The 26,917-nt window shown below is 53.0% G+C and overlaps 1 protein-coding gene across 2 annotated transcripts in view; it reads left to right on the top strand.

Moving 5' to 3' along the window:
• Nucleotides 1-19,148, top strand: part of LOC142007543 (uncharacterized) — a 34,105-nt gene extending 14,957 nt beyond the window's left edge. The window contains exons 1-8 of one of the 2 annotated variants that reach the window (XM_074984221.1): nucleotides 531-579; nucleotides 1,019-1,153; nucleotides 3,373-3,533; nucleotides 7,282-7,397; nucleotides 11,025-11,114; nucleotides 13,400-13,520; nucleotides 16,446-16,645; nucleotides 16,746-19,148. In XM_074984221.1, coding sequence (XP_074840322.1) covers nucleotides 1,120-1,153; nucleotides 3,373-3,533; nucleotides 7,282-7,397; nucleotides 11,025-11,114; nucleotides 13,400-13,520; nucleotides 16,446-16,645; nucleotides 16,746-16,842 — 819 coding nt within the window. In that variant the 5' untranslated portion in view covers nucleotides 531-579; nucleotides 1,019-1,119 and the 3' untranslated portion in view covers nucleotides 16,843-19,148. Of the gene's footprint in view, nucleotides 1-530; nucleotides 580-1,018; nucleotides 1,154-3,372; nucleotides 3,534-7,281; nucleotides 7,398-11,024; nucleotides 11,115-13,399; nucleotides 13,521-16,445; nucleotides 16,646-16,745 lie in introns of those variants that run through there. The other variant, XM_074984219.1, reaches the window with a different exon arrangement.
• The last annotated feature ends 7,769 nt before the right edge of the window (nucleotides 19,149-26,917 follow it).

The following is a 26,917-nucleotide window of genomic DNA, read 5'->3' as shown; positions in this document are numbered from 1 at the left end:
ATGGCACCGATATTCAAGTAGCATTAACGGATTACAGGCGTTACCAGCTTTCATTAGACACCTCACTTGGCCCACCTGGCACAAGATTTAGTGCAAGCCTGTTACAGTGATCACAGAAATGGTTTCATAATTATTTTTAAAACCCAGTAACATCACACTCAGGAATTGTCCACAGACAGCCACAAGCTATCAGTGATCCTCCTGCCTGAGTTTCAAAATCATAGAGAAGTTGAGATTGGCACAGAATGGCTGATACAGTGAACTAGCCACTTGATATCCTAGCGGCATCTCAGTTTTGGAATGACTGCATGCTGACCCTTTCCCAGGCCTCGTGCATGGGCACCTGGCCAATTGCATCAGGCAGCAGAAACCAGATATGAAATAGAGAACCAGGTAAAGTTGTGTATGTGTGGGCAGGGGACTTCCTGGGTCTGAAGAGTGGAAAAAGAGAGACATCAGTGAAGGAGCTGGCTCAGAGGGGGTGGGGAAGGTGAATGGCTTAGTTCATGAACGTTGACAGTGCCCTTTGCTGTCCGGCTGCCTCTGCGAGCATCTCCTCAGGCTCAGAAAGATGCATAGGTCATCTAGTGGCAATCAGAATACAGAGAATCTGATGATGGGGGTGGAGGGTTTGATATGTGAGGAACAGTCCTGAGAACTAGACATGTCCTCCTTGCCCAGGCAGTGCCTGTGGGTCAGGATGGAAACCCACCTCGAAAAGTCTCGGCGAGCTGAATTACTCCAAGGGAGGGAGGGAATGGCTGACGGGATCCTTGGCACTAAAAGGAGGAGTGAACAGCTGCAGCGTCATAATGTCTGACTAGTAGGTGACCGCCTCATGGTGAAAGATGGTTGGTTTTCGGTCTGATGCCATCCCCTATGTTTGTAAGAGGTGGATCTGGTCCTTGGTAGAACTTGGACAAAATTCCATCCACCACTTCCTTTCTTATCCCGCCAGTTGTCTCTGCCTCTTTCTTGCCTCACACAAAGAGAGCTGGTACTGTTTACTTTCCACCAGGAGATCCACCGCCATTGGCTAAGCTGGCTGGAGCACCAAGCGACAGAAGAGAGGAGTGTGACAATTCTGAGGCTACATCTGAGATCAAAAGTCAGAGGCGGATGCAGCCCCGTGCCAAGAGCACACAAACAGAAGGTAACGTGCAGAGGCCAGGCACAGTCACTGAGTGGGAAAAGGCCACGCGTTCTGTATGTTGCCGCTGACTGCGTCCATTTGTATTTAGTACATGAGTGGGGCTGGGAGCCATGGCTCCCTGATTCTGTACACGACTTAGCTGCTGGCTCCCTGTGAGCTCCAGGGCAGGTCACTTCACCTCTCTGCCACATTTGCCCAATCTGCAAAATGGGCCTGATGCTACTGGCCTAGCTTTATAAGTGCCAGGTATTATTAGATCGTAAGTTCTTCTGGGAAGAGATTGTGTGGTTGGACAGCACCTAGCACATTCCAGACAGGACCCGAATTCAATGGTTGGTTCTGTGTTGGAAGACTCTTCTACACACTGACCTGCTCCAAAGATGTTTGAAGTGCCTCAGCATCTCTGTGCAGGATGCGTTCTTTGCCCCAAGTGGCGTACAGACCAAGCCAGTCAGCTGCGAAAGGCCTTAGGTGACTGGAGGATTTTTGGATGCCTCTAGACTAGGTAGCAGGTCTTTCTGTGACTGCGTGGGCCAGGCCAGGCTATCAGGAGGGGTGTGGTGACACCCAGAAGCACAACCTGTGTCATAGTCTGGAAGCTATAGAGTCAAGGGAACAGCAAAGCCTATCTGTGTCCAGCCTCTAGTTCTGTCTCTTCTCTGCGACTGGCACACTACACAAGGTGCGTGATAACATGTTTTGCTTAGGTTAGCTTTGCCAGAAGAAGTGAGCGCTGAGGAGGGATTTGATTTGGGTGAAGTTAGTGATTGCCTTGGGTAGGGGGCCAGGGAGTTCACATGTTAGACGCAGCATGAAAGAAGGCAGGAAGAGCAAAGGGGCCGGAGAAACAGTGGGCTTGGGCAAAAGTGAGGAGAAACCTGCTGTCACCAGCTGAGAGAGAGCAGCTTTGTCCCTGCTGATGCTGAAAGAGGGCTGCGTTTGAGAAGCAGAAAGGTCAGAGGTGCGTGATTTAGCTGGAGAACTCCTGAGCTGTATGCAGCAGGTCGACGCTATGATCTCAGCGGGTTACAGGGAGCTAGCTGGCATGTGGTGACAGGCAATCTGTGTCCACAGACAGCAGCTGACAGACCGTGGTGATGCCAAAGGAAGTGGGTGGTGATCCTGGTGCTGCTGGTGGAGTGGAAGGCTGGCTGAGCTCCCAGCTGCTGTGAAATCTGATTCCTGACACAGCCACTTGTTTCTTAGGGAGAAGCTGCTGGCTCGTCTGTATTTCTTTTTCCAAAGAGAACAAAGAATAAACAAACCAGGAGGGCCCACCTGCTGAAGCCCAGACTTCATTCGTGGCCACATAAGAGCACAAGAACCGCCACACTGGGTCAGACCATAGGCCCATCAAGCCCAGTGTCCTGTCTTCCGACAGTGGCTGATGCCAGGTGCCCCAGAGGGAATGAACAGAACAGGGAATCATCAAGTGATCAGTTCCCTGTCACCCATTTCCAGCCTGTTGCAAACAGAGGCTAGAAACACCCTCCTGCCCATCCTAGCTAGTAGCCATTGATGGACCCATCCCCCATGAATGTACGTAGTTCTTTTCTAAACTCTACTATAGTCTTTGTCTTCACAACATTCCCCAGCAAGGAGTTCCACAGGTTAACTGTGCGTTGTGTGAAACAATATTTTCTATTGTTTATTTTAAACCTGCTGCCTATTAACTTCATTTGGTGACCCCTAATTCTCGTCTTGTGAGAAGGAGTAAATAACAATTCCACACCAGTCATGATTTTATAGACCTCTATCCTATCCCCCCTTAATCATCGTTTTTCCAATCTATAAAGTCCCAGTCTTATTAATCTCTCTTCATACGGCAGACGCTCCGTACCGCCTAATAACTTTTGTTGCCCTTTTCTGAACCTTTTCCAATTCGCATATATCTTTTTTGAGATGGGACGACCACATCTGTGCACAGTATTCCAGATGTGGACGTACCATGGATTTATATAAAGGTAATATAACATTTTCTGTCTTATTATCTATTCCTTTCTTAATGATTCCCAAAATTTTGTCTGCTTTTTTGACTACCGCTGCACACTGAGTGGATGTCTTCAGAGAACTATCCACAATGACTCCAAGATCTCTTTCCTGAGTGGTAACAGCTAAGTCAGACCCCATCACTTTATATGTAGAGTTGGGATTATATTTTCCAAAGTGCATTACTTTGTATCCAACTAACACTCCTCTTTGGTGGAATTCATGTCTAGGCTCCTCTGCAAACCAGAGCCAGCTTCCCCAGGGCCCTGAAGGCGGAGGGAACAAGCAGAGCTCTGGGCTTGAGAAGAGGAACTCTCCCCCTCCACTGGGAGGAGCAGGAAGGAAATGGGCTGAGGGCTCTGAAGTGGAGCGTGAAGAGGAACTGAAAGAGGTAACGGACCTTCTGTGCCCACTTGCATGGAGGCTGCCCGAAGCCTTGGGTAGCTTTACGTGGCAGTTCCCAATTCAGCACAGCACAGGGCACTGCTGAGGCCGACTCCCCGTGCCCACGTGCCGAGTTGGGAGTGGTCTTACTGTCAGACTCTGACTGGGCTTCCTGGCTGCATAACGTTGTATGTAGATTAGCTGTAGGGATCTATAGCCTTGGCCTGTGCCTGTGCTTGCTGCTGAAATGGTACCTTAAGAAGCCTCCTAGAGCACAGGCCCCCCGAGCCAGCTAGCCAGGAGAGCTGTACTTTGTCGAGTTCCGTGGTTCTCACGCTGCTCTCCTGTTACAGCAGCTAAACATCTCGGGGGCCTCGAGTGGCCTTGTAGCCAGCCCAGTTGGAGGGCACTTAACTCATCCAAAAAGCCTCTGGAGACTTTTAGCTCAAGCCCGGAAACACTTCTGCATCCCATGTAGCTGCCTCATGGCCTGGCAAGCTGTCTGGGGCATTGTGTGGGAATCTCTTGTGCTTTATTTAGCCTCTGATCAGTTGCATCAGTTCAGCTCTTGCATTCACTCCCTGCAATGGAAGCAGCCCGCTGCTGGAGTGACTAGTGTGACAAAAAGCAGAGTAGGGGCATGGTGTAAACTCAGCTGTGATCAGATTGGCACATGATGCCAGAAGTGGCCAAGGCAGCAAATCCTCAGGAGGAGAGACTGTCACTGCAGCAAGATCTGGAGAGGTGAGAGCCATGCAGGCCTCCAGCTCGGAGGGAGGAGATAATGTGTGTGTTGTTTACAGGCTGATGGATTTTATTTAAATTTTCTGTCCAGTCGCTAGTGCTGCAAGCCCTAAACACTGACAGTCTTCTCTTCTTTGTGTCCACACTGGTAACCGAGCAAGCAGCCAGGAGGAAGGCTGGAATCCATCTCCCTCTTGAGTCATTTGACTAAGGTACTTGGAGGGAGCTCCTTAAGTCACTTGCAGTCTGGCCTTTCTCCAGGTGATAAAGAAGAAAGAAGTGCTGGTTATTATTTCAGAGTGTTATTGTTTATTACCTGTCTCACAGTAATGCCCAAAGACTCAGTGGAAGATACTTTCCAGAGTGTGGCCACCCTGCAGTGCTATAAACCAGCCCTGGATTTGTCCTGTCTCCACAGAGGCTCAGCTCTAACCCTGACACAAAAGTGCTTCCCTGCACGAAAATGCAGGAGCCTCCAGAGAGGGGCTGGCATCCTTGTGTCATTTTTCCAACAGAGTCTTTTTGCACTTGCTCAGCCTATACCAGGATGTTGCTCGCAACCCAGGCCCTCTGCTGTGCTACCAGGCCAGCGGTCAGAGGTTTGACTTCAATTTCTGAATGGGATTTTAAAGAGTGCTGTGCTCTGGAGTTGTCTGCTTAGTTAATAACGTTCTCTTTAGGAAGAGGATTAATCACCTGATTACCTTCTGTGTGTGACTGAGGTTGGACTGGAGACCCAGTCTGATTCTCTGCCGTACCTAAAAACTCTTTTGTGTCTAAAATCTGCATGTTTCGTGGGATATCAGCACAGTTCTCGCCAAGCTCGCCTGAAGTCACCTGACTCCTGAAAACTCTGTGTGTCTGTGGTACTCTTAGCTGAGCTGACTCTGCCTAGAGTCCTGGCCAGCCTGTGATAGTGATTAGTGAGCTGCAGGATAAGCGACTGATTTGGTCTCTACTCCCAAAAGTCACATCTGAGCATATTCAGTTCTGCTGCAGTGCAGCTGGTGGTTCCATACACAGGTCTCCACGCTGTTCTGCAAACCGTAACTTGGCTGTGTTTTGTACTTTGTCAAGTCTCTTACAAACTAGCAATGAACCAATAGATTGGATCCAAACTTCTGTGCCAGCCCTCCCCTCCATGTGCTTGAGGGGAGCTTTGCTGCTGGGGCATTGGTTAGCTATCCCAGCACTGCTCTGCCGAATGCACCTCCTGGTTTGGATCTCATTTGTGTAAAAGTCAACTCCTCTCAAACGATTTTCACATTGGTAGCCGATTCAATGCCCAGCTGCTGTTGCGATGGTCACTGTGGCTAACCCTACAATAGGTAGGTACATTGCTCATGCCTCCTCATGGATGATAGCATCTAGCACTGATGCATACTCAGGCTTTTTTCGCTCATGCTTGAAGACTACACTCTCTACTAGTATAAGAGAATACAACTATATGAACTCAGCTGGACCTTCTTATGCTAAAGGTGAAGTCGGCAACACGCCATCTCCTTAGGGCCTCAGATCCTAAATAAGTGAAGAATGGCCATACTGAGTCAGAGCAATAGTCCATCGAGCTCCGTAACTTGTCTTCTGGCCATGGCTGGGGCCAGATGCTTCAGATGGAATGAACAGAACAGGGCAAATGTCCAGTCCAGTCCCAGCACCTGGTGGTCGGGGTTAGGGACTCCACAGGCATGGGGTGCATCCTTGCCACTTTGGCTAATAGCCATTGGCCCTAGTCTCCAGGTAGTTACATAATTTTTTTAACCTAGTCATGCTTCTGCCTTTACAATGTCCGCAGTCAAGAAGTTCCACAGCGTGACTGCGTGTTGTCTGAAGAAGTACTTGAGGTTTGTTCTAAACCTGCGGCCTCTCACTTTCATTAGGTGGCCTTTGGTTCATGTGTTATGTGAAGGGGTAATGAACACTTCCCTGGTCACTTTCCCCACAGCATACCTGAGCTGACAGACCTCTGTCCTAGCGCCCCGAGTCCTCTCTTCCCTCTGATGAACATCAGAGGGAGCTGAGTTAGTCTGTATCTTCAGGAACAAGAAGTCCTGTGGCAGCTTGTAGACTAACAGGTATCCTGGAGCAGAAGCTTCTGTGGGCAAAGCCCTGCTTCTCTGACAGTTAGAGGGTTGTGAGTGCTGCTGCCGCCGCCGAGGAATATCTTTTACAGTCCTTCACTGTAGAGGACTGAGGGGCCAAGCTTTACATTTGTTGTGCCTGGCTCCCCGCTAACCCCACCTGGAAGTTCCATCCTCAGGTGGTTGCTTGTGTCTGAAGTGAGCTAGTGGCCAATTACCCCTATGGGAACCTCCATCATTGATGTCACAGCAGAGCAGTCAAGAACCGAACGAATGACGAACACTGGACTCTCTGCGTGGTATTGATGGTTAAGAGTGGTAATAATAACCCCCTGAGCAAGAAGAGCTTCTGTTGTGGCCAAGAGCTTGCGGCCGGAAGAGACCATGTAATCTGACCTCCTTTACATGCCAGGCCATTCAGTTTCCCAGTTTTCCTTTCATTGAGCTCAATGACTTGTTTGGCTAAAGCTTCTCTCCCAGAAAGCCTCCAGTCTGGATGAGAAGACCTCCAAAGGTGGAGAATCCACCATTTCACATGGTAGGTTGTTGTAGTGCTCATTTGCTCTCAATACATTCCAGGAGGGGTTGCTTCCCCAGAATGATAGGTCCTGGGGAAATTTTGTGCTTGATGAAATCTGTCTTATTCTTTTCTGCCATCTCCTGAAGTCATGTGCCGACATCTATACTGCCCCTTACAGGGGAGATTTCAGGTCTGTTCTGTCTCATTCTACAAAGAACCATGTACTGCACGAGTGTGTTATTCAACAAGAACAAATGAATGAGTTATCAGGGGAAAAGGCCATCCCAAAGTGCAGGAATGCAAAAAACATTTCTCGTCCAGAAACTGTGTTAGAAACAGTCCTTGGGGTTTGAGCAGAGTGAAGTAGTTTGGTATGTTATAGGTGTACTCTCGTATCTTCACTTTGACAGCTTGGTTGGACTAACTGTGGGTTCACTACGGAGCCAGTGTACAGAAAGCTTGATTGTCCCATGGAGAAAGGTGCTAAAGTGGGGACCGTAGGAGACGCTGGTTGTAAAGGTGACAAGTAAGTGAAATGCTTGTTTCTCTTCTTCCCCATAGAAAAGTTCTCCAGCTGTTGCTCCCCTTTCGTGTGGTCTCCTTCTCCCGTTCCCCTCTTCCTTGGGCATTTTTGGTCCCTAAATACTGGGAGTTGGGCACCTAGTAGAAAGTTCTAGTCTGGGATGACTCGGAGACTGCAGCAACGTCCTGTGGCGTGTGATTTTCTTATAGCCCCGAAATAAGCCAAGTGGACTGGTAGTGAAACCAAGCCCCCTTCCCCAGGGAGAGAGGAGCCCAGTGTTGCTAGAGGCACCATCTTTTGGATGAAACATAACTTACGCCCTGACCGGATGTGATGTTACACCCCAGTGAGTTCCCCAGGCTGCTGCACTGCTTCCACACCTCAGTCCCACAAGCTCCTGGCTCGCAAGGGCTGGATGAAATTGTGTTGTTTTCCCTCTGACTTTGGACCTCTAGGCCCACACTACAGGTCTGACACCCCTTTTGGCAGTGGGGAACCCTGGACTCTGCAACTGGTGCAGCTCTCCCCAAACTCCCCGGTAGCAGCTGCTTGCTCCCCGAGTACCCCCAAAGCTGGGGCTCCTCTGGTTTGGTTGGCAGGTTCCCTTTCACGGGACAATGCGGTGGTCTCACGCCTGGTCTGCTCTACAGAATTAGGCTGATGTAAGGCAGCTTTCATCAACTGCACTCTGTGAACATCTACACGATAATATTGCTCCTACCAGCGGAAGTCACCCACCACAACACTGACCTAATAACACCACCTCTGTGAGAGACGTAGCACCTACATCAAAGTTGTGAGGTCAATGCGACGTCCTTGTCAACATTGTCTTGCTTACCTTGCCTGTCAGTGCCCCACTGTGCGCCCCTTATGTTAGTGCAGGCGCTCCTGGTGAGGACACACCACCAGCATGGTAATGAGCTGATTGAATTACTGCCATAGGTCAGCAAGATCAAAGCTGACTCAGTTCTGTGGTGTAGTTATGTTAATCTGTGTCTGCAAAAGCAGCCAAGAGTCCTGTGGCAGCATCCGGACTGCCAGATCCTTTTGGGCATAAGTTCTCGTGAGTAAAGCATGCTTTCTCAGACGCATGGTGCTACGCTTGGTAAGTAACCCCTGCTTTCGCTAGGCTATATCCTTGCCTCTCATTTCCACCGCAGGCATCTGACAAAGTGGTTTCTACCCATGGAAGTTTATGCCCATGCAGATGTGGTAGCCTTTAAGGTGCCACAGACCTCCTCATTGTTTCCACATGAACTTTACACTTTATTAGAGTGCTCAGGAGATACGCGGCTCCGTAAGAAACAACAGAGCCTTGCCCATGAGAATGTGCCTCAGTTTCCTCACCCTTTTACCCAGTCTCCTCCACGTTCTTCCACCCCTCTCCTGCTGCCTCGTCTTCTGCTTTTGGCACCCTCTGCTCAAGCACCCACAGAGGCTATCTAGCTTATCAGCAGGAGTTAGGTCATTAGCCGCAGTGTGAGAGCTTGGCCCCAGCTGTGATGCCTTCACCTTCACACACCCCTTGTTTCAGAGTCCGGTGGTGGATCTGACAAGTCATTAGCAACACCATAGACCTTTCAAGGATCTCCATTGTCCTACTAGGGCAAGTTATTAACCTATCGATGGTCTTCAAAGTTTGTCCCATTCAGGACACTCCTCTTCCTTTCGATACCACAGGTATAATGCTGTGGACAACCCCCACAATGTAAGATCCAGCTGGGCTCCATAAGAGCACACGGACAGCTGCTCAGGCTGTTTCTGTCGCGCCTTGTCTCTAACACTGTAGAGAATTCCTTGCAACAAGTGGGGTAGGAATCCCGGTGTTCCAGCCAAATCCCAACTTGGGTTCCCGTATGTTTCCTGCCGATGGATATGTCTCCACTGGAAATGGGACATGGTTCTGCTGCAGCAGCGCTGGAGCACAGGCATTCACTCCAGCAGGGCTCAGCAGACTTCGGCACGAAGCCCAGCAGGGCCGGGAGCCACTTCCTGCAGGTCGCTTCGGCCAGGGAGAGCGTACTATAGCCGCGGGGAGGAGCGCGGAGGACCATGCCTGTGAATGATCAACCTAAACAAATGGCTTGCAGCCCTCCTGCTGAGCACCCCATGGGCTACATGCCACAGTTCTTGACACCTGCACTACAACAGGATGGGGTTCTTCTGTCCCTGCAGTAAAGCCATCTCTCCAGAGACAGTCGCTAGGTGCATGGAAGAATTCTTCTGCCAGCCTAGCAATGTCTCCAGAAGGGCATAAGTTGGCCTCGTTGCCTCACACAGGATGTGGTGTTTTCACAGCCCTGGGCACTGTGGTTAAGCAGACCTAACTCTAACCTAGACCAGCCCTCAAACTTTACTTGGGAAAGTTTTTATTTTCCATTTCCTGCTCTAAACAGCTGCTGTTCTCTGTTAAACAGCTGCCACCGTCCACATCAGAGGTGACCACAGCAGTGTCTGAAAAAGGGGTGGCCAAATTTGACCTCCAGCACCTTTCATGCCTCATCCAACTGGCAGTAATTCCTTCCCTTTATATTTTTGATTGAAGCCAATAGCACTAAACTGTACATCCACCAGCGTAGCCAAAGCTGATCAAGAATTGTGTTCTCCTCCGGGCAGTGGCTTTAAAAGCGACGGCGTGTTACACAACAGAGCCGCTCCTTTTGTGTAGTCTCGTTGCAGATTTTTGAAGGGCTTTTAACTAGATCTGCAGTGCCTCTGTGCTAGGGAAGAGTAACCTGGAGTCCTTTCCTTCTTGGGTGTCAGCGACAGAACGGTTTGCTAAATTTCAGAGTGTTTGAACTGTACCTGCAGCCAGCGGCGCGGCAGAGGTGTCTTGGCCCCCAGAATGCTGGGTAGTGGGGAGACGAGATGGAAAGAGCCCAGCTTGACTCTGCTAGCGGTGGGTAGTGGGGAGACAAGAGATGGAAAGAGCCCAGCTTGACTCTGCTAGCAGGGCACTTGGCACAGCTGCTAGTTGCAGAGAGCAGGGTGTGTGGGAAACAGCTTTACTTGCAAAATGAATCCATTTGTTGAGTCACTGAGCAGGGTTCCTTTTAATTTTTTCCATCCGTGTGCAGAATAAATTTTATGTGCACTACGAGGAGAAGTGCACGCTGAGGCCTGTGGGCGCTCTGCTGATGAGCTGAGCAGCATTTAAATCTCTTGGGCGGCTCGCAACGCTCTCAGCTTACAGGGAACACTGTCACTAAGGGACAATAAATCTGATATGTTTTACACACACACTTTTCTGATAAGCCCCCTTTAAGTAGTTGGTTGTGAAAGCTATACAGAAAAACCTTTTGAGCAAAAAGCTATGTGCACGGGGCCTGACTAGCACACGTCTCCGTTTTGCATTAAAGGGCCCACTCACCTCCACGAACAGCATTGTTTGCGGACAGCTTTGTGGTGCCTGCATGTAGCTGATTTTAATTCAAATAAATGGAACTTCCCAGCCAGCCATCCAGCGCTAGCTGATCCAGTCCGTCACAAAGTGGTTTGTGGATCCTGGTGGCTTTGGAGCCTCTGGGATACCTGTTCTGGCGGCTCTCAGAGCATCAGCCGTCATCGTGCTGTGACTGTGACAGCCAGCTGCACATGGTGGGTGTTCACTGATGGTTTTGGCTCTTTCAGCTGCAGGCACTGCTTTGACTACGGAAACAGATATTATTACCAGCCTAAGAAAGATCAAGAGAGAGCCTACATGATGAAGCTGGCAGAAAGGTAACCAGGGGTCGCTGTCCTGTGGGACATCCCCGCCTGCAGCTGTTACAAAAGGTTGATTTTTTTTGTCTAAAACAAATGAGATGTTCACTGATGGCCCTGAAAAGGGCACTTCTTTGCGGGGATGAAGGCAGTAGCTGTGCCAGGGTGGGTTCTCCCTAGCTGACTCCAGCCCCGCCCAGGAAATGGATGTAAGCAGTGCCTGTGGTGTGAAAAAAGAGGAGCCGGTACTCATCTGGCTGCCCCAGCCAACCCCATGGCTGGGGCTGCTGAGGAGCCGGTACTCAGTACCGGTAAGTACGGGCGCAAAAAAAGCCCTGGATGTAAGACACAGGAGGTCACTGTCCTGCCCTGCCGGAGCACTGACCCCGTTCTGGGTGCGGCACTGTGGGAACGATGGGGAGAAGTCAGAGTCCAGAGGAGAGGGGTGAAAACGAGGGAAGATTTGGCCAGCTAGAGCTGGGAGGGAAGGTGAGCAAGCGAGGCGCTGAGGGGGCCCCGAGAGCAGTCTTCAGCTGTGCTCAGGGCTGTTCGAAAGCGGCTTGTGATCACCGGGTGAGGGGGACTACAGAGGGGCACCGGCCACCTGCGCTGGGGAAGGGCTGGATCAAGCCCGCTCTGCCCCAAGCCCCACCCCTTGCTCCGGTGAGTGCTGGGAGCAGCGCTGCCCTAGAGCAGGGCGAGCCAGAGCAAGCTCCCGCTGCCCTTGGCCGCACCACTGCAGGAGAGGCGCAGGACCACCCCCAGACTCCCGGGAAATGGCCTGGAGCTGCTGCGGGAAGAGAGAGGGAGCAGTGCGGCCCCTCCCCCAGAGCGGTGCTGCCCTAAAGCCAGGTGACTGTAGCTCACGCTGCTTTCGGGCCGCCCCGCTTCGGGGGGAGGGGCAGAGACTGCCCCCACACTCACCGGCACTGATGGGGAGTGAGGGCCCTGCTGGGGGTGCTGTGACCCCCGGTGTACCCACCCCGGGCATTGCCCCGTGGCCAAGTGCTCTCTACGTCCCGGAAGGCAGGACAGGAAGGAGGGGTGTGCTCTGCTGCAAGGCAGATGTCAGGTAGAGATCAGGCAATCTGCCCAGCTTGCAGAGTAGGGGACGCTGCCTGGAACAGCTTCCCAGGGAGGCTGTGGAATCTCCGGCACTGGCGATGTTTAAGAACAAGCTGGACAAACGCCCAGCAGGGTGGGCTGCCTCAGTGGAGGGCTGGACTCGAGGCTTCTCGCGGTTCCTTCCAGCCCGATCGCTGCTGTGGTTCTGGTAGAGCAACTCTGTAATGCAGCCTGTCGGAGAGGAGGCCAGCTCATTTCCTAGGTGTCCTCTGGCATGGGGACCCCAACGCTGGCCACACACTGCGAGGCAGGAGGCACTACTCACGAGCCATACAAGGTGCTCTCCCCCTGGGCTGAGCACACGGCCAGAGCTTTAGTGCTGAAAAGCGCCCGTATAGACAGCGCTGGTTGTGGGAGTGTTCTCACCAGGAGAGCTCTCCCCCTGCAATAGAGTGCCCACGTCACAGCCCTGCCAAATGGGCGGTGTAGATAGACCCCAAAACAAGCCGGTTGCTTTTAGCCGCAGCGTGGGCAGCTGGGAGATGGGTTTTGCGTGGGCAGAGGGGAGCTGGCTGCTAACTAGAAGAGGGGACCAGGAATCAGAACTCAGCATTCTGTCCCGGTTCTGCCATTGACTTGGTTTGGGCAGGATGGGGTGGGGGAGGGGTTCTGCAGGCTCCTGACCGTGAGAACACAAGAACTACCACAGCCGGTCAGACGACAGACCCATCAAGGCCAGTGTCCTGTCTTCCGACAGTGGCTAGTGCCAGGTGCCCCAGGGGGAATGAACAGACCAGGGAATTAAGCAATCAGTTTTCTGACGCCCATTTCCGGCATCTGGCAAACCAAGGCTAGAAACACCCTCCACTCGCATCCCGGCTCATAGGCATTGAGGCACATATCCCCCATTAATTTATCTAGTTCGTTTCAAAACTCTACGGTAGTCTTGGCTGTTGGGTACCCAAGTTAGACACCACAAAAAGCAGGTGACTTTATGCAAGGGGCCAGGTGAGGAGTGTCCAGCCACTTTGAAAATCGGGCCACTTCTTTCAGGGCCAAAATGTCAACTCGACAGCGAAGGCTGAAGACGTTGGTCCCGGTGCGGCTGGCTGTGGGAGGGCTGTGGGATACTCGCGCTGTGCTGCCTCGCCGCCAGGGCAGGGTCAGCACACACCATTGCGGAGGCACTTGGCCTTTCCCACCAGCCTGAAACCCTGTGTTTCCTCGCCGCTTGGCAGCTCGGAGAGGGTGATTCAGCAGAACCTGAGGGAATTCTTTGGCCTGCTGAGGATCTTGGTGAACGTGGGCCTCATTTTCCTTACTGAGCTGGTTCGCTTCCTCGGCAAGTCGGTGTTCCAGGTGAGTCGGGCCCTTCGCAGAGCGACAGTGGGGACAGCCCCTGGGCGAGTCCCGGGTGGTGGTGGAATTATCCCCCTCCATGCATCCCCCTCTGCTTTAACCAGCCATCCTTTAGGAAATCCAGAGGCCGAACAGCGTTCTTACAACTGCTCTAAACTAGCAAGCAGGACAAAAGCATTTACAGGCCCTTGAGCAGGTACTTACAAAGGCTGCTCGGGGCTGTGTGGGCCTCTGTGGGTCAGCTCCAGTGTGGCCAGGCCAGGATTTGCAATGAACCTTCTCCACACACTGTAACAAACAAGTGCTGTCCTTGCCCAGGAGGGATTTCTTATATGCACAAATATTTACTGCACCAGCTTCCCAGGTTCCATTACCTTAGCTCAGTAGGTCTCAAACTTTTGAACAGGTGGCCCCTTTCACAGCAAGTCTCTGAGAGTGGCCCTCCTGTGAATTAATAACACTTTATATAGCTAGCACCATTATAAATTCTGGCAGCAAAGCATTGGGGTGTAAGCTGACAGCTCGTGACCCCCCATAAAAGAAGTGCTGAGTCCTACGCAAAGGACAGAAGGATCCCTAGCACTGCAATAGGCTGGGGGCTGACTGGCTAGGCAGCAGTTAGGCAGGAAAGGACCTGGGAATTGCAGCAGATGAGAAGCTGGATATGAATCAACAGCGTGCTCTTGTTGCCAGGAAAAGTAATGGCGTGTTGGGCTGCATGAGTGGCAGCATTGACAGCAGATCGAGGGAAGTGATTATTCCCTCGATTCAGGACTGGGGAGGCTGCATCTGGAGTATTGCATCCATTTTTGGACCCCCTTTAGGATGTGGGCAAATTGGGAAGAGTCCAGCAGAGGGCAACGAAAATGATTAGGGATTTAGAACGGCTGTAATCTGAGGAGAGACTAGAAAGCCTGGGACTTTCAGCGCAGAAAAGAGGACACTCGGGGGGATAGAGAGAGGTCTATATAGTCATGACTGGTGTAGAGAAAGTGACCAAGGAGAAGTTATTTACTCGTTCCCATAACACAAGAACTAGGGGTCACTAAATGAAATTAATAAGTAGCAGATTTAAAATAAAGGAAAGGAAGTTTTCCTTCACGCAGCGCAGTCAACCTGTGGAACTCCTCGCCAGAGGATGTTGTGAAGACCAGGACTTTAACAGGGCTCAGAAAAGAGCTAGACAAATTCATGGAGGATGGGTTTGTCAGTGGCTACCAGCCAGGCTGGGCAGGAGGGTGTCCTTAGTCTCTGTTTGTCTGAAGATGGGAATGAGTGACAGGAGAGGGATCATTTAAGGATTCCCTGGTCTGTTCATTCCTCTGGGGCACCTGGCATTGGCCGCTGTTGGAAGGCAGGACAGTGGGCGAGATGGACCTTTGGTCTGACCCAGTGTGGCCATTCTGATGTTCTTATGGTGAAGGGGCTGGAGCACGTGACTTTAGGGGAGGCTGAGGGATTTGGGCTTATTTAGTCTGCAGAAGAGAAGACTGAGGGGGGATTTGATAACAGCCTTCAATTCCCTGCAGGGGGGCTCTGAAGAGGATGGAACCAGGCTGTTCTCAGTGGTGGCAGATCACCAAACAATGGTCTCATGTTGCAGTGAGGGAGGTCTAGGTTGGATATTAGGAAAAACTACATCCCCAGGCGGGTGGGGAAGCACTGGAATGCGTTGCCTAGAGAGGTGGTGGAATCTCCATCCCTAGAGGTTTTTAAGGCCCAACTTGACACAGTCCGGGCTGGGATGATTTAATGGGCTTGGTCCTGCTTTGGGCAGGGGGCTGAACTAGCATCTCGTCCGAGCCTGGTCTTCTGTTGTTCTCTGTACCTCACAGCCCTTCTGGCAAGGGGAGGGGGCAGTTGCCCAGAGGCTCAGGTGATTGAAAATGGCCCAGGAGCCAACACCAAAGGCAGCACAGCAGGGCTCAGGGAGGCTTCCTGCCTGCCCTTGCTCTGCGCTACTCCTGGAAGCGGCCAGCATGTCCCTGAAGCCCCTGGTGGGAAGCAAGGGGGTCTCCACACGCTGCCCGCTGCTCTGAGCACCAAACCCACAGCTCCCATTGGCTGGGAACTGCAGGGGCGGTGCCTGTGGGCAGTGGTGTGCAGAGACCCCTGGACACCCCCGGCCAAGGAGCCACTGCCAGAGGGGTGTGCTGGTCGCCTTCATGAGCCACTTGAGGTAAGCACCAACCCCTAACCTCTTGTGCCCCAGCCCAAAGGGCACACCCTGCATCCTGCACCCCCTCCAGCACCCAAACTCCCTCCCAGGGCCTGACCCGGCACCCTTCCTACACTGCTGCAGCCTGGGGAAAGTTAATGAGGGCGGGGATGGAGCCTTGGAGAAGGGCAGGACATGGGCCTGACCTCAGGGAGTGGGTGGGACAAGGGTCTTTGGGCCTGCACGATTAGACAGTTGGCAATCCTAGGGCAGGCATGTGGGGTCCAGCTGGCCTCCAGGGAGCACAGCTTTCCAATGCAGGAAAGAGGCCAGGCCCTGTAGTGCCCCTTTGGGGCAATGGGGGTCAAGGGGTCAAAGGCCAGGCCTGTAGTGGGAAGCCGGGAGTGTTACTGCCGCGCTAGAACACCCATGGGGGTGTCAGCCAGGCTGCCACTAGAGATGTTTCTGATCGCCCGTAGATAGCTGCTGTTTTCTGTGGTGTGGAGATTTTTCTCTCCTGGCGTCTTCTGCCAACTCCCTCCCTTCTGAGCACAGAGGACTCCTTCTCCCCCCAGCCTGAGCTTGGATCCCAGTTACCATCAACCCCAGAGGTGGGTCTGTGAACAGGGTCCTGATGACTGGGCTGCCTTGCACAGACTCCTCAGGAACTCTGCTGTTCCCCATCTCCAGTCTGGATACGTCCTGGTAGGTGGGAAATACAGTCAGCAGAAACCAGGAGCTGACCACTCTCCATCTTCTCCCTGCAGGGGTTGGTGGTGGGCCTGCTGACAACAGTAGGAGATCACTTTCTGAAGCCCTTCCTGGTGGCCGTGTTCAACAGCATCCTGCAGCCCCTGCTGCTATTCCTGCTAAACATCCTCTGCAGTGTCCAGAACCTGGCCTACCCTTTCACTGACATCCTGAAAGGCGTTTGTTTGCAGCTTGCTGTGGTGCTGCGAGCCTTCAGGTTAGTAGAGGTCAACATCCAATCCGAGAGGCCAGGAGCTCAGAAGGTTTAGGCACAGACCACCATGGCTTTAACAGGCTGTGAGATGCTCCTTTTCCAGGTGCCCTCGCCTGCCGGCAGCTTGCCACCAACCTGAGCCAGCATGCAGCAGTGTGGAGCAAAATGCAGCCCAATTCATCAAGGCAATGTGGACATGATCTCCAGGCACCACGTAGCGAGCGCTCAGTGCTCCATCTGGAGCCACAGAGGACCACCACTGCAAGCTGGACATAGAGCAGACCATGCAGTCTGCCTTGTGTGGTCAAGCTGAGGCTGGCCGTTTGCTGACCACATGAGGCAAAGCACTGGCTTTGTGGGCGGGGGACCCCTGCGCTAGCCCCTCCCAACAGGAGCTGTCATAAGCTATTAGAAATCCGGAAGCATGAGAAGGTCCATGGATTGACGGTGGCACAGGTCCCAGATTCAGCAGGATGGCAAAGTGAGGTTGGCAGTGCAGGCGGCCCTGGACTGGCCTGCGAGGCCACCTGCAGAGCATGGAGGGAAGAAGGGAGAAGGGATGGAAATCTGATCCTTGTTGTATGTGGAGAGACCCTTCCTCTATGGACTCTGTTGGAGCCGTGTGCAGACCAGGGCAGTGGGCACCCAACAGGAAAAACAAGTGGAGTGGGATGGTTCTGTCTGAGGCACTGGACACTAGGTACGGCTGGGCCTCTCTACAACTTGCAGTGCCTAGTACAACGCCCTGTCAAATACATCCTAGTGTTCTAGCACCCTTTCCTTCCACCTCTCCCGTCCATGCCGTCTCTGGGCCTCCTCTGGCCCCTCAGCCGCGATGCTCCTGCAGGCACAGCCACACAGCGCCTGTCAGCCAGAGCACTGTGAACCTTGCTCCTGGAGAACAGAGCCGGCTAGTAACGCCCCCCCAGCCAGGGTCTGTGAAGGGAGAGCCCAGCTCCTTCGTCTGCTCTCCCTGGGACAGCTCAGGACATGGAGGCTGTGCAAGGAAGTAAGATCTCTCAGGGCATCTCCCCAGACCTGGCGCCACCCACCCCCTTCCATTCCCTCCAGGCTGGCATGGGAATGCCAAATGAGAAAATAACAGAGTCCTGTGGCACCACTAGTACGTTTGTTTGGGTGCCAGCCTTCCTGGGCTGGGGGCCGTTTCAGCTGAGACTGCACAAGGAGCTGTGCTCTCCCTGGGTAGTTTTTGCTGAATCTGACTCACACAGCTACTGCTCTGAGACTTGTCAGCACTGTGCTGTGCCTGCAGGCACACCTCACATAAAGGGTCTATCCAGAGCACAACCAACGCCAGTGTTTTCCACCTGGAATTTCTCGAAGGCAGCCTTCATGGAGGGACTGGTCAAGGGTCTGGCCTGCTACTCTTCTGTCCCTGGTATATTTATTACCCAGCTCAACACACCTGTTGTCCTTTTGTGCTGACATTTTTGGTGAGACAGAGCTTTCTTCTGCCAAGCAAACACTGCTGAAGCAGGCTGGGGATTTACTGGCTTGTCACCCTCCAGAGCCTGGAGGAAAAGAATTCAAACGCTTCGCAGCTGCCTCCTGCTGCACTGCATGGTTCAATGGCGTTTGAAACCCTCTGCTCCCAGTCCCTGTTGCGATCTGCCTGGGCATAAAAAGCAAGCCACCCTCCTGCCCCGTCCTCATGTGGTCTTCCTGCACAGTCCTGACTGTTTGCTGGGCTTGTCACAGAAAGGCTGAGGGGTGACACCCTGCACTGATTTAGCAAGTGGAGGTTCTTATTTTACCTGAAACCAAGCCAGTTGTTTCCCTTCCCGCACCTCTGTGCCTCCCGCCATCGCCAGCCCATGCCTGATTGATGACGTTGCTTCCTGCCACGGCCCAAAGACCTTCCTAACCCCTAGAGACATGTGGAGCTGGGAAACGATTTGCTGGAAACACGTTTGGAGTCTTTGGCTCTTTTTTCTGTTCACAAATTGCTCATGTTGCCGCTGAGGTTCCGCACAAAACGGGCAAGCCATGGGCTCTGCCCACTACTCTTTGTGATCTGTGACCAGCCACCTCAGTCCCATCCGATTGCTGGTGCTCCCGGAATGGGTGCCTGCAACGTCTTAAACCTGAAACTCGCACATCAAAGTCAGCAGATGGGAGGAGAAAAACCTTTCCAGTGTGAATTTCCAGGGGACCGATCCAGCAAGCTGAACATATTGAAGCTTTCAGGTTTTATGCACAAGCCAGGGGTGTCCTGAATACTTGTGACTAACAAATACCTTTGGCTTGGCAGTAATGGGGTCTCCTTACAGCGCAGCTCTCTGTGGCACCAGAACTATCTGCAAATCGCTCTGCGGGATGCATGTGGTGGGGCGGGGAGCACGTAGGATTTGCCTTTATGGGCCCAGCTTCCCTGGCAGAGAGACAGGGCAGGCCATGCACCAGAGGATGAAGTCCTGTGCAGAATAAAACAGCTGTTGAAGCATGGTGTGGCCAGTGAACACACACACTGTGGTTATATGGCACCAGGGATCACCTCACCTCAATGCAGCCACCCCTGGGGTGGAATCTAGAAGCTGTTTAACACTGCACAGCAACACCAAGTGTTGGTTTCAAGCAGGCTGCGACTAAGAACCCTGCATCCAGTGGAGACTAGGAGATAGCCCCCTATGCCCTGAGCAGGGCTTTATGATGGGCAAGTCCTTCCGCTCTGGTGAAGACTGGCTGCCCTGGGAGCTCCCAGGCCCTCCAGCCATCACAGCCCGGGGTTGGGGTTCCAGCTGAAAGCCATCAGCAGTGACGTCTCACTCAAAGCCCACCCCTGTCCAACCGCCAGGCCACAGCAACGTGGCTCTGGGACAGTGACCTCTGCTGTAGAAGCAGAGGAAGCGCAGCCACCGCTGCATGGCGGGACAGGGTGAGAGGCAAGTTTGCAAACGTGGTGGTGCCCAGCACCCTCCCCCCACCCCCACCTCCCTAGGGCTCTAGGAGGGAGCGCGGGTGCTGGGTGCAGGCCCTGGAGTGGAGCAGGGCTGTAGAGGCAGTGGTGTGCACTAAGGGGCGCAGGGGATTGAACTGGGGGGTGCAACACTTCCCTGGGGGCAGTGGCACCTGGGGACTTGAGGCAGGGGGCCTCCTGGTGCTGCTGCCCCTGCGTGCATCCCTGCCAGCTGCTCGAGATGATTTCAAACACCCCAGGGGCTCTGCCGCAGTGCAGCAGGGGTAGAGCGGCTTCTGGCCACTTGCTCACCCCAGCTGCCAGCATATGGGGGGGCAGGTTCTCCACACCACATGCTGCTCCAAGTCCTACCCCAGCCTGCCCCCCCCCATGGGTCCTGCCCCAACCCATCTCCCCTTCCCAGCTGCCTGCATCCTCTCCCAGCCCACCCCCTGCAGGTCGCACGCTGGGGAGCTGGGGACAGGGCTGCCCCTTGCCCAGTGTGGGGTAGGCATGGTGGCTGGGGGTGTGGGGCAGCATGAGCCGCTCCATCAAGCAACAGCTGGTCAGGTGTGAGGTCCATCCTCTCATGCTCCATAGGAAACCCCCTTGTCACCCCTGGTTGGTGGCTGCCAATCACACTGTAACCTCCTGCTGCCCAGGTACAGCAGCCAGAGGCCAGCGCTATGAGCCCGCTGGCTCCGCACTGCTCATGTGCAGCTCTTCCTGAAGCAGCTTTCAGACTCGCTGCTGGAGGAGGAGCCCCCTCAGGCAGGGGAAAACCTGGCTCCCACTAGTGCTGGAGGTGAGCCCCCAGCCCTGGACATTCATGGTGCTTGGGCCCCTCAGGCCCTTGAGGTCACTGCTTATGGCCAGAGGGCGCCATGAGGGCTGCCCCAGCTGCTTTCCTGGTGTGGGGCTATGGGTGATAAACGGCCCTTGTCAGCGACTTGTAACATCCTGGCTAAAGAAAGCAGACCCCTGCCTTTCAGCGAGTGGGCCTGTCCCCTGCCAAGCAGGGACCGAACCCAGAGCGCACGCAGTCAGCGGACGGCTGCTGCCATCTGAACGCACTGACCTCTAGCAGGCTTGTCTCCGCTGGCATCAGGCCATTGGCCTTGGGGAGTTTATTAGGTCTGACCCAGGATCGCAGCCCTGGAACAGCGACAGCCCCAGTGGGGTGAGAACCTGGCCCAGCAGGGGAAGGGCCCAGTTGTGGGGGACTGAGGGGCACTGAGCTGCAGCCCGTCTCCCAGGGGGATTGGAATTTGGGGTTGAGCTCAGCCTTGGAGGAGCAAGCCCCAATCCTGAGCTAATGAGAGAGAGAACTAAGAGCACTTAGCTACACTGCAGCAACACCCCCATGGGGGCCAGCCTGAGGCAGCTGGCTGGGGATGCAGGACTAGAATAGTGCAGCATCAATGCCTGGACCCCAGGCTCAGAGACCCTCCCCATTTGGGGCTCCAGTCTGAGCCCGAACATCTACATGACACTTCTAGAGCCCCATTGCCAGAGCCATGACCACAGGCCGGCCATGCTGGGGTCCTGCAGGGAAGCCCTCCCACACATGACCCTTGGACTGTCTCTCACTGTCCCATCCTCATCCTGCCGCAGGCAGTCAGCTGTCAGAGGCAGCTTCCCAGTGCATCTGTGTCACACCTTTCCCCTTGTGGAGCACCTCCTCCCTCGCCAGGTGGCAGGGGACCCACGACAGAGAGAATCCACCGCTGCTGTAGTCGCGCTGCTGGCATAAGACCAGCAGCAGATCTGCTCTGGTGATTGTGGCACTGGTGCTGCTCTGTTCTGAAAGTGCCTCGCAAGTGGAGAGACAAGGAGGGTGAAGCAACAGCTTCATTTATCCAGCTGAAGAGACAAGCATCCCCGCCACAGGGCTAGCCCTCCAGTCTGGGAAAGCAGCTCACTGCATCACAGCTCAAGGCAAGTGGGGGACAGACCGTTTAGCATGAGAAGTTAGAGTCGGTAAGGGATCAGTCCAGGTAGATTGGCCCATTAACACCTCTGCGGGCAGAAGAACTAGTGCAGGGGTCTGCAACCTGCAGCTCCGGAGTCTTTAAGGACTTCTTTGTGGCCTGACACTATAAAGCTACGTCTACACTGTGATAGAAATTCGATTTTGTAACAGTGGGCTTAATGCTGCCACACTCGCGCGCCAAATAGCAACTCTTGCAGCAGTGCATTGTGGGAACCTAACCCTCAGTTCCCTCAGCCCCACAGCAGTCTGAGTTTTTCGCTGGTGCAATATGGGGGGGAAAATGCCCCACAAGTGGTTGTGGGTATGTGATGTCATCTTCCCATATTGCACTGCCCTCATCCCCCTCCCGTGGAAAGCAAATGGCTGTTTTTGCAGAAGGAAAAGTAGGGCTCCCAGGTGAAAGAAAACCAAATAGGCTGGCTTCACAAGGTGACTGAACCATGTAAACTGGCTGCTCAGCTGCTTTTTCCCCATTGAAAGAACACCTTAAGGTACGACTTTGGCCTGCTCAGCCAACTAGTGCCCCAGGCAGGGGACTGTCATGCCCACATGACACTGTGCCCTGGGATCACCCAGGTGACTGTGCCACCTCAACTGGTCCTTCAGCTACGGTCCCCTCTGGAAAGCACAGTAGGTATGGTATGACACATCGTGCCAATAACAACGGGAACAGTTCAGTTCACTGAAAACAAAGTGCTTTCTTGAAACAGCACCACGTTTCCGAAGCTTGCTTTGGTACAATGGCTCACGCTAGAGGGTGGGGTTATAGCTGAGGGACCAGTTGAGATGGTCCCTTCAGAGACTTCCCCCCAGTGACAGCCAGCCCCTGAAATCTTTGCCATGGGGGAAAGACTTCCCCTGGCAACAGCCAGCCCCCAAAAATCTTCCCCCCCCCACCCGTGGAGCCCTCACTGTGCGCAAGCCAGGACATGGTGCTGTCAGGCCACATGGTCTGCTCTGCTCTGCACTGCCCTGCAGGCATGAGCTTTTATTGGGTATGGGGCGGTTGTGATGTGCTTGGGCAGGGGATAGATCCCGACTGCATGGTGCCTGGGGCCGGGGGTGTGTGTGCTGCCCCTGTACAAATGCAAACTGCAGAAAAGAAGTTTCTCGGCCTCTCCTACAAGCATGAGCCCCACAGCCTAGCTGCCCCATCAGGGGGTGGGGCAGGGACTAGTGCCAGCACTGAAAAAAATCTCTTCCTCTCCTGTTAACTCTGGGCAGGGAAGAAGCCACCACCCATGTTGGGGCTACTTTTTCATGGGTAGATGTGATCACTGCACTGATTAATAAAGAAAGAAGTTTCTCAGCCTCTCATAAAAGTGTGACCCCACAGCCTAGCTGCCAGGTGGGGCAGGGGCTGGCACCAGCACTGAAAACAAATCTCGGCCTCGCCTAATATATCCTGTGCAGGAAAGAAGCCACTACCCCATGCTGGGGCTATTTTTTCCCAGGTATTTGTGATTGCTGTCCTGATAATAAAGAAACTAATTCAAAATGGGCCCAGGTGCCCACTTCAATCTCCCAGGCTTCCTGGTGCCAAATTCAAATTTGTGGGCTTCCTGTTACCTACTTACTACGCACCTAGAGAGCAGTGGAGATGGAAGTTGCCAGAGTGGACAACCGTGGGGCATTGTGGGATACATATGGGACACCTCTAGAGGCCAATAACGTGAATTCAAAGAAATAGCATTTCCACACCAGCATTAATTCGACTTTTTAAACTCAAACTTGACGCTACACCGACATGCATGGCGGGTGTAATAACATAGACCTTAGCGCTCCCTAATCAACTAATGGTATTTACAATGAAGACAGTGACTTTGTAAAAGCATGCTAACTGCCTTAAAATCGACTTTACGATGTATTACAGACATAGCCTATAACTGCAAAATAAAAAACCTCTCCTGATTATTTTCGATAAATGGTGAATATCTAAAAGCCCCAAAATGAACAACTCCTTTCCAAATAGCAAACCATATATGATCTCAAAACATTGGCTAGCCACCTAGCATGCTCCAGAGAGAGAGCAGGTTTGGGAGTGAGAGTCAGGAAGACAGTGGTGTACACACATAAAGTGTGAGGAAATAGAATATGTAAAATGCTTGTGAATGTCCTATAGTAAATACGTATCGCATTACACCTTACTGGGTGGGCACTGTCCTTAAAAGAGGGGTTATAAAAAGTAGGGTTGGATGTTATTTATTGAGAACGGTTTCCTATTCACATGCACTGCGGCTCTTGAATTAGTGAGTTTTTACCACATTAGACAAAATGGCTGCTCTTGCTCCTGTGGCTGCTGCCCCTGGGGTAGAGTTGCAGATAGCTGTGTTGAGACATGAACCAGGGTCTGGCTAACAGTTCTGCGGGTGCCGTGGTTTCCTGTGAGATGAGGATGGAGAGCTCAGCTAGCGAGTGATCGCGCTGCGGAAAGTATTTGCCCACAGCTGATCGGGCAGTTTTGTCTTTATCACTTTCCTGTGTGAGTCCCCGGGCGCAGATTGTCTCGTTATTAGTGGGCGAATGTCCTGGGAGCACATAGCTATAACTGCACTGCACGTGGTGGGCGTACAGGGCACTCCCCCAGTCCAGCTCTCCTCTGTCCAGCTTGGCCCCTTCCCTGCTCTGCCTCCACCCCCCACCCCCAACAAGCCCCTGCCCAGCTCTGCCCCACAGCTACCTTTTGCCTCTACCCGACTCAGGTCCTTTCTGCCATCTGTCCCTGCCTGCCTCTGCCACCATCCTCTTTTCCTGTCTGAGCCCAGCTCCTCCCCGCCCTCAACCCTCACTCCCACGTCTGGCTCCGCCCCAGAGCTCAGTCCCTCCTTTGCCCAGCCTGTCTGGCACCATTCCCAGCCTGGCTCTCCCCTTGCTGCTCACTCACACGGTTACGACCTCCAGGCCCCCTCCTGCCCTGCAGCGCTGCGGGTCCCAGCTCCAGGGTTCCCCTTGGTCACTCTCACACTGCTACAGCAGTGCTATTTGAAAGAACCCAAGCAGGAGCAGCCCTGGGCCCCCTACAATCCACTGGGCCCCGATGCAATTGGCCCCTTTGCCCCTCTCTTGGGGGGCCTGGCAGACTGGCAAGCAGACAGAGCCAGCAAGCAAACAGTCCCCACCTCTACACCAAACCCAACAAGCCACCCCCTGGGGCACCAGGGCAGCCCGAGCCACACCTGGCCAGCATGGCCAGATAAATCTACCCCAGCCGCACACACTGCCCTCCCTTGCCTGCAGCCCTGCCTAGCTATAGCTCCTCCTGAGGTTGGTTCTGTAGGAAGGACACCCAGGTGCCTGGGCTCTGGAGATGCCAGGCTGGGGTGGGACTCAGTTGATACTTGACTCTCTCAGGAAGTAGCCTGAGACAGGCTGAACAGAGTTGCCTGAGATCAGCCAGACCAAAGAGAGCAGCTCTGGCTTATAAAATGGGTTAAAACTGATTTTGCCATCAGGATGAGCCACGACTGTTTTGATCTGCTTGGCCAGGCGTGGGGCCAGGGAGCCAGTCATGCTCTGTGTGCAAAACGCAATAAAAGCAGCTATGGCCACAGACTCACTGTGCTTTGGAACAGGGACAAGGCTGAGAACAACCCCTTCCTCATGTCGAAATCATAAGCCAACTCTGCTTAAGAGAAGCCCACATTGGCTTGCCATGAGCTCACTGGGCAACCATGCTCCCTGGAATGCCACCTGGGTTTACACAGGGCAAGGGTCAGCCAGGAGCCATGGGGCTCTTGCCTGTCAGACCCTTTAGGTGGAATGGCCCATGGCCTGTAAGCACAGCCGGTCTGGGGAAATGGAGCACAGAGAGGGAGGGCAGGAGGCAGTCTGAGCAGGGGTGAGGTGTGTGTTTGGGCAGAGGGAATACTGGGGCCTTGCGGGGAGGTCCTTGGGCTGAGCAGCAGCTGGGGGGCTCTTCAGGCCTAACAGGGATAGGGCAGGGGGGCAGGGCCAACTGGAGAGCCAAGGATGTGGGGACAAGGGCAGAAAAAAAGCACCCTCACCCAAATTCCTGCATACAGCCACAAGCAGTGGAAGGGCCAGACAATACAGACCGCCCACGATCTGGCAAATTCTCTCATTCAGCGCTGGTCAGGTCCTGAGGGTGCCGGCCTCGAGAGGTTCAAACTGCAGTTGCCTCCAACGGTCTCTTTTTCACTGCCAAGAGGGGTTTGAACACTGTACAGGGTCAGCATTGTCTCCTGAGTTGAGTTGTCCTGCCTCTCTTTTCAAAAGCCCAGTATCATCAAATTCCCTCTCAAGGTTCTCTCCTTTCTCATTCGTAACGGAGAGGTCGCTGTGTTAGTCTGTATTGTACCAACACAAACCAGCAGTCACATAGCAATTTAAAGACTAACAATTAATACATTATTTTGTTAGTTTTTAAAGTGCTACATGACTGCTGGTGTGCTTTGTCATTAGCTCTGTCATGCTTGCCACACTGTGGCTCAGAGGTTACTAGCCTCTGGTCCTTTGATCACATGTACACTGGAGAGTTGGGAAGTTGGTTTGAACGAGTAGAGGTACGAGACAAGAAGATCTGATATCGCTGAGTATCTTCATCACGCATCTAGAGAGAGCGATGGACAAGATCAAGGAAGAGGTAGAAGGGATATCTATGCATGGGATGAAAATTAACAACTTGAGGTTCGTGGATGATACAGTTATCATTGAGGAAGATGAGGAGAAGCTAGCGAAAACGGTGCAGGTGCTAAATGAGGAAGGGAAGCGTTACGGACTGATTATGAACATCAATAAAACAAAAGCAATGGTATTTGGAGATAAGGAAATAGGAAAGAAGATCAGTGTAGATGGGATTGAACTAGAGAACGCAGAGAAGTTCACATATCTGGGGAACAATATAACATATGATCTAGACTGTAAGAAGGAAATATTGGCTAGAAAAGTGAAAGCAAGAGCGAGTTTGAAGGCGATGGATGAGATCTGGGAAAGCAAAGCAATTAGCTTAGGAACAAAGCTGGGCATCTTGAAAACGTGTGTATGCAGCACCATATTGTACAGATGTGAGATGTGGGTGATAATGAAAGCTTCCAGGAGAAGAAAACTGGCATTTGATAGGAGTTGTTATAGAAAGATCCTGAGAGCAGGATGGATGCAGAAGGTCACCAAGGAGGAATTATATATGAAGACACAGCCAAAAGAGAACCTACTGCAGAAGGTTTTACAATGGAAGTTACAGCTATTTGGACATAGTTGCAGAATGAACAACAAATGAAAAATCAAGACCCTGGTATTCAGCATAATCGACGGTTCAAATAGGAGAGGCAGACCCCATAGAGAATGGGTAGATGGTATAGTAGATTGGCGTGGAGCTAGTCTACAGAAACTAAGCCACTCTGCACTG

This window comes from Carettochelys insculpta, chromosome 1, assembly GCF_033958435.1.
Source record: "Carettochelys insculpta isolate YL-2023 chromosome 1, ASM3395843v1, whole genome shotgun sequence".
Lineage (NCBI taxonomy): Eukaryota > Metazoa > Chordata > Testudines > Carettochelyidae > Carettochelys > Carettochelys insculpta.
This window is presented reverse-complemented; position numbering and strand designations above follow the sequence as displayed.